This window comes from Rattus norvegicus, chromosome 2 (assembly GCF_036323735.1).
Source record: "Rattus norvegicus strain BN/NHsdMcwi chromosome 2, GRCr8, whole genome shotgun sequence".
NCBI lineage: Eukaryota > Metazoa > Chordata > Mammalia > Rodentia > Muridae > Rattus > Rattus norvegicus.
The window spans coordinates 104,578,399-104,585,597 of NC_086020.1; the positions used below are offsets into that span (position 1 = coordinate 104,578,399).

Consider the following 7,199-nt stretch of genomic DNA (forward strand, 5'->3'; position numbering starts at 1 on the left):
GCAGTGTTCCTCTATGGCCTCTGCTTCAGTTCCTGCCTCCAGATCCCTGCCTGGAGCTCCTACCCGGATGATGACAGATTGTCAGTTGGAAGCCAAAAATAAAACTATTCCTCCCAACGTTGCTTTTGGTCATGGTGTTCATTAAAGCAAATGAAAGCAAATTAGACAACTGCCCTAAAGCTAATCATTGGACTGAGTACAAGGACCCCAATGGTAGAGTTAGAGAAAGGACTGAAAGAACTGAAGGGGTTTGCAACCCATAGGAAGAACAGCAATTATCAACCAACCAGACCTCCCTCCATAGATCCCAGCGGACTAAAAACCAACCAATAAGTACACACAGAGGGACTCATGGCTCCAACCTCATATGTAGAAGAGGGTGGCCTTGTTAGACATCAATGTTAGCAGAAGACCTTATTCCTGTCAAGGCTTGATTACCAGTGTGGTAAGGGGGGAGTGGGTGGTTTGGTGGAGAAGCACCCTTATAGAAGTAGGGGAAAGGGGGATGGGAGAGGGTTTCTAAGGGGAAACCAGGAAAGGGGATAATATTTAAAATGTAAAGACATAAAATATCCAATGAAAGAAAAGAAATTAAAAGAATTAACTAGGAGATCATTATTGTTTTAGAGTCCAGTATAACTGCTTTTAAGTGTTTAACACTTGCCATGATGAGAAGCTCATTTTGGTTTGAGAGAATTTATCTAAGAGAGAGAGAGAGAGAGAGAGAGAGAGAGAGAGAGAGAGAGAGAGAGAGAGAGAACACTCATTCATTCCAGTGCACACACATGAGATCACATGCGTGCAGAAGTCATTGGTCATTCTCAGGAATGATATGCCTTGGTATTTTTTTGTTTTTATTTTCTGAGAAATGTTTTCTCATTGGGACCTGGAACTTACTGACTAGGTTAGGATGGCCGACTAGTGAACTCTAGGGATCGAACTCTGTCTCTCTGGTGATGAGATCACAGACATACACCACCATGATGCCCAGATTTTTATATAGGTACCGAACTCAGGTTTCCATGTCTTTAGTGATGTCCTCACTAATGACACAGACACTATACCTAGCTAGAGGAAAAATGAATGATACAAACATTTACCTACTGAGAAACATGGAACAGAAGAAAAACTGGCGTTGCATTTCATCTCTTGAGTTAGATAAGCTAGATAACAAATACATTTTAGTTGAGTAACCTTTGTCTTTTTTTAAATAAGAAATGGCACCAGTGACTATATTGAGTATTGGGATCTGAGACTAGATTTGGGTGTTACACAATCCTCACTAATGGATATATCAGGAGAAAGGGTTTGAGGCACTTTTCTCAAAGAGCCATGTAGGATCAATTTCATTAATGTGGAAGATACATAAATATATGTATATGTACATTATGTATAATGCCTTATTTTTTAAAGGCTCTCAGCCTATGTTTACATTTAAAACATGTAAGGTATTCTCAATTTCTAAGAAGGCTAGGAGATTGTAAAAATAAGACAACACAAAGCTTCTGGAGCACCAAAATGTTTTTAAATTGAGTACCCAGATATTGCAAAATTGAATTCCAAAAACTCAAAATGAACTATTCCAATCAATCAGCAGCTTGTACTTCTCAGCGTGTGTCCCCTAACACATTCTGTAATAGTTTCAGAAAGACTAATACTAAGGACTTTATTCTCTCATACATAAAGGTCACTAGGTGACAAATGTCATCCAGGAATGAAAATAGTTCAATAGCACCTGAAGGTTACCTTGTTTACAGGAAACAACACAATCCTAGCTTCATTTGGGGAAAGGACAAGAAAGGGAGAGAGGACAGACAGACGTTGGCAGGATCCCCCTCAGAAGACTCAGTGAGTGGGCAGTTCTTTTCCCATCCTGAGATGGACTCAGGAAGATGGACCACAGAATAGAACCTCCTTGGAGGAATCCTGGGACATCTCCCCAAAGCTAGGAAGAAATGTCAAATTCTGTAATCTTTACCTTAGCACTGATTATCTGTCTTAGTGCTCAGTTCCCTAGGAAGGTGTGGGCTCAGTGCTACTGGTACAAGGGAGAAGAGTGTTAGTGTCCTGAGGACAAGGAGATGGACAGGCAGGTAATCTTTACCTCATGGAGTCTGAAACCTGTGGGCTGGCGAGTACAACCGTCCTCCTAGTAGTCCTGTGCTGTTTCAAAGATGAGCCCAGGACCAGCGCCCCTTTGGCATAGGCATCGTTTGTGGTGAGCGTCACAAAAGCCTGATCTTAATACAAAGAAAAAGAAGCATATCTCAGCTGGACAAGAACTTTCCCCAGGTGTCCTCTCATACCACAGTTCAGCAAAATCATCTCCTCGGAGATCAACTCTCTGTTCATGGAGCAGCAGCCCCTTTGGTGGGAGAACTCACACAGTCATCTACCTAGGAACAGGCTAAAGCCGCAGTTTAGCAGGAATGCCGGCTAACCTTCAAGACGGTCCCAACAACCACAAAACTCAAGTCCCAGTTAAGGTCTGTACACATCCTTAGAGCAAACTGTAGCCAGCACAGGAGTGAGACTGAGGAAACTGTTGATAATGAGAATGTCACGAAGCACACTTCCATACTCTTAAGAGGCCTCATGAGTGGTATTTTCATCCAGGCAATATCCTTCTTACCCACCACCCCAGAAAGTAACTAAGCTTCTGCCTAGATTGTGGCCTTACCTCTTAGTGACCAATCACCACTGGTGAGTTTAGAAGCCAACTCTAAGTAATCTCTCTCGCTGTCTCTTCATCTCTATCCCCTTTCTTCCGTCTTTTCCTTATCTTCATCCACATTCTTCCCTGGGCTTCCAATCCACACGCTTCTGAACCTTCTGCATGTTAGACAAGTGTTCTACCGATAAACTACATCCCCAGCTTTTACTGTTTTGAGCTAGGGCTTGGCTGCATAGACCAAGCTGACCAAACAACAACCCTGTCTCCAATTCCCAAGTACTACGATTAAAGGTGTAAACCATGGCCAGCTGCCTTCACTTCTCTGGGAAAACAAGCCATATACTAACTTCCCCATTCTCCCATTCTCCCCTCCTCTCCTAACAACATGGACATACACGCCAATCTTCCCAAAGCCCCAGCTAGAAAGGAAGTCAGACATGTATTCTTTCTCCCACTGAAGGGTCCTCACTATACATATCTGCCTTTAAGATGTTTTTCAGGTTTCTTGCAAGCTCATTCTGGGACCATCTCTAAAGGGGACTTTAACATTAGCAGCTGGTGAGTATCCACAGTGCGTAGGGATACTAAGGCCCTATAGCAGTCACCTGGGGGGGGGGGTGGGGGACAGCTGCCCATGAAAAGAGTTAGGAGACTTTGTCACTGTCTCTCTCGGGTTTCCTCATTTTCCCTTGCCCATTTTCCGCTGTGGATGCTAGAAGTAGTGGTAATTCCTCTGAGCAGGGAGAGTGTTGTGGGTTGTCCTGTTTATCCAGTGCATTCCTCAGAAGCCCACCTGAAAGCCATTTTCACTAATAGGGCTATCTTTCACAACAAGCCACATACTACCAAGATGTAAAAAGTCGTGAATGCCCTACCTCCAGTCAATTATACTCTGTAATGACACCTGCTACATCCATCAACCTCGGCTGGTACTTGTCTGCGTTATTCTTAGAACATTCGGAGACAGTAACATTTCAAAAGCATTTTGCCCCCCGAAGTGCTTAAAATGAGCACAATGAATTATGTGTTAACCCCAAAGTGACCTCAGGAGGAGGTGGAGAAACGTGCAATATGAATAGGATTGAAAAATTACAGGAAGCAACACTATGCTTTCTGAGGTTAAATTAACAAATGGAGAGGCCAGATGTTATAAACTCGGGCTAAAACACCTACAAATGAACGGTAAGACCAATTGACATCTGGTGCTTTAACGTTCAGATGGCGGGTTAATTGCTGTCACAACCCAGGCTACAGATTCACGCTTTCAGAAGGGCCGGTTACCTCTGGTGCCCAGTCCTGGGGTTCATTTGCTTAGGGCCTGACACTGTGCAACAAGTGGCACCGAGGCCCGCCCGGGGCGCTAGCCGGTTCCCGACTAGCAGCACCCGCCGCTGAGGCCTAAAAATAGGCTCAGTGTAGAGGCTAGTGTAGAGGCCAGAGCAGGGCCGCGCAAGCCGGTGTTTCCGCAGGGCGCCCGCTGTTCCCCGTGGCAAGAGCCCCTCTGGACTCCGTGCGACCCCGGCACGCCCCGTGCCGCCCCACCCCGCCTGGCCTTCCCCGGATGCCGGAGACGGAAGCCGCCTCTCTGCAGCGCGACTCGGTCAGCAGCCAGAGAATACGGCAGTTCGCGAGCTGCCCGGAGCTTCCCGGGCGTAGGGGCGGCCCCGCCGCAGGACCCGGTTACGCGGACGTACCTGTCATAGTGTGGCCGGTGGGTCGGAGGAGCCGGGCGCCTGTAGGTGACCGCGGCCAGCAGGGAGGGCGGGAGTCCGCAGCCCGCAGCTCTTATAGCGGCCGTCACGTGGCCGCGCAGGCTCAAGCCCAGGCCGCATCCTCCCCGGTGCGCACTGCGGGCAGGGCGGCTTTGGGGACCCGCGGGCTGTTGTGCCCAGGGGACACCTGTTGGGGACTGCTCCGCGGGGGTTCGTTCTAGAGCCTGGGAAAGGAAGCGGGCAGAGCTAAACAGCCTGTGGCAAGAAAAGGAAGGGTAATGAACTTTCAACTAACAGAGACTCCTGGAAAGTCACTCCGGTTAGGTTACAGTATTCATTTAACCTGTTCAAATAGAAGAGAATGTTAACTGGAAACTGTCACAATGGTGTTGTGGCATTAACCTAAAAATAAATAGGTATTTGCCAAATATTTAGAATCTTATCATTGGTTTTATCAGGTAGTTAAGACCCTCTTACCAAGTCAAGGGAATAGGGATTACATATGGCCATATACCTGTAGGTAGGAGAAACCAGGGCTCAGAAAAGTTACTCTGCTATATAATAAGCCATAAGAGGGGAGGTAGGATTTGGACCCTAGCAGTTTCAGATCAACATTCTGTCATAGAACGCCCCAGTGCCTTTGGCATACTGGTTCTGGATAAAGGGTAGTAAGTTCCGGTAATTCTGCTTTGGTAATTCAGTTATTTCGGTTCATCTATTTCACAAATCTTGAAGGTCAATTTGTCATTTCAGAGGGAAGTTGAGAAATTGCTTTCTAATGTAGCCACACCTTGCACACAGAATTCTCCATCCCACCCACTCAGCCCAAGCACAGCAAAGGTGGTTCAGTGCTCTGCAAATCTTTTCTCAATAATGAACGGTGGCAATATCAATTCAAAGCAGGAAACAGATAACTGAAAAATAGGAAAAGGTAGCACTGCAGTCCTCAAAATAGTCCTCAACTTATAGTCGTTGCTGAACTTCCGATCTCCAACTTTATAATAGCTCAAAAGCATACATCATCAGAAACTACTCTGAATTTTGATAATTCATTGGCTAATGATATGCAATTCAGTATTCTTCCATAACACCTGCCCCAGTCCCCAGAAAGTAGTGAGATCCTTAAGGTAAACATATAAATGCTACTCTTTTGCTAAGCTATGGCACTGGGTACTAGATGTAGTAGAAGATTCTATATATTCACAGAGGGTCAATAAAGATACAGTCCCAAACCCGCCATCCTAGGGTCATATCTACATCACTGTTCCTTGGCATGTGGGCCTCTGCTGGACTCAACCAGTTTGAGTTAAAAAAAATAAAATTTTATTTTTGAGTCCAGGTCTCCTAGAGTCATTTGAATCATTTGAAAACAACACTTTATTTTTAATTGACATATATTAACTTTGTGTATTTTTGTGGTACTGTCAGTTGGGCTTACAATGTGTAATGATCAGGTTAGAGTAACCAGCATATCTATTACAAGAATATGGTGTTTTTCTTTTCTTTTCTCTTTTATTGGTAATGTTAGGGCCCAAACACAGGGTCTTGTACATGCCTGGCTTGTGCTGTACTCCAACCCTGAAACCAAGGTAATTATTTTCATTGTTGTTTGATACAAGGTCTAGTTATAGTGGCAAAGCTGGCCTCATATCTCTGGCCTAAAATGAGTCTCCTCACTGAGTCTTCTGAGTGGGAATACAGGGATACACATGGAATCGGAATCTTAAGGTCAGAGCTTTTGAAGTGTTATCCTGCACGAATCTCTTTTGAGTCCTCTTAATCTTTCCGTGCCTACTGTGGCTTGAAGGCCAATGGGCTATGTAAGGAAGACCTTCTACTACTTGGCATATACTTCATTTTCAAGAAATAGAAATTCAGGGCAAAGGGAAAACACCGTTTTCCACTTAGTCAAACCTTGTGTGCTTATGAGAATTGCTCTCTTTAGGGCATGTGAAGGCTATACTTGAATTGTACTTAAGTGGAGGAAGGGAGACAGAAGGAGGTGCTTCACAGTATGAGTTGCTCTTTTCCAGAATAACAGATGGGTCACATAAACAAACAAACAAGCAAACAAACAAATGAAAAACAAAAACAAACAAACAAAAAAACCCCACAAGGATACTTCTGCCACCAGTGCAGCTCTTAACCACCTTCTACTCTCTCATGAGTATCAGGGTGGGCTTTCCCATGATGCAGTGCTGGAGTTCAGAAGGCAAAGTCAGGACGAAAAGTCAGAGACAACTGGAAAGTGAAGAAGTTTCATTTAGGAACAGCTCCTCTACTTTTTATGTTATTTAATGATAGAGTCCCATAAAGTGTACAGCCTTTACTGAGGCAGATTAGAAAGACAGAAAATGAAAGGGACTCTGGAAAGGAGACAGGCCTTTTACTCTGAGATCTTATTTGTAGAAACTTCAGTACAGCTGATAAAACCAAACTACTTAGCAGATAATGCATGAAGTTTTAGGACATCCCAAACAAGGATGTGAAAGACTACAATGTATTTACTTGGGGCAGAAGAATTCGCAACTTTGTATTTTACTATATTAGCACTCCAGTCTCATCTCTAAATCCTCCCACCCCCTTCCATAAAACTACTTTTATAAGCTAGTGAGACAATTCAGTGCGTAAAGGTGCTTCTTGCCAAACTAACAACCTGAGGTCAATGCCCAGGAGCCACAAAGCAGGAGAGAACTGCTGCCACAAGTTATCCTCTCTTCTCCACAGTCATACTCAACAGAAAGTTCCCACCCCCTGCCCTTCCACAATACACTAAATAAAGGAATGTAATTTAAAAATTAAAGCACAGAAAA

At 44.5% G+C, this 7,199-nt stretch overlaps 1 protein-coding gene across 6 annotated transcripts in view; it reads right to left on the reverse strand.

Annotated features, from left to right (window-relative positions):
* The window catches only part of Gyg1 (glycogenin 1), a 42,112-nt gene extending 37,472 nt beyond the window's left edge, over nt 1-4,640 (reverse strand). For 2 of the 6 annotated variants that reach the window (XR_010063663.1, XM_017591132.3), the window contains exons 1-2: nt 4,369-4,640; nt 2,105-2,240 (exon numbers count right to left, since the gene is read on the reverse strand). Coding sequence is in view for 5 of the 6 variants with exons in the window: in XM_017591132.3 (XP_017446621.1) it covers nt 2,105-2,240; nt 4,369-4,375 (143 nt within the window). In the remaining variant the exon portion in view is untranslated. 6 annotated transcript variants of the gene reach the window in all.
* Between the last annotated feature and the right edge of the window lie 2,559 nt (nt 4,641-7,199).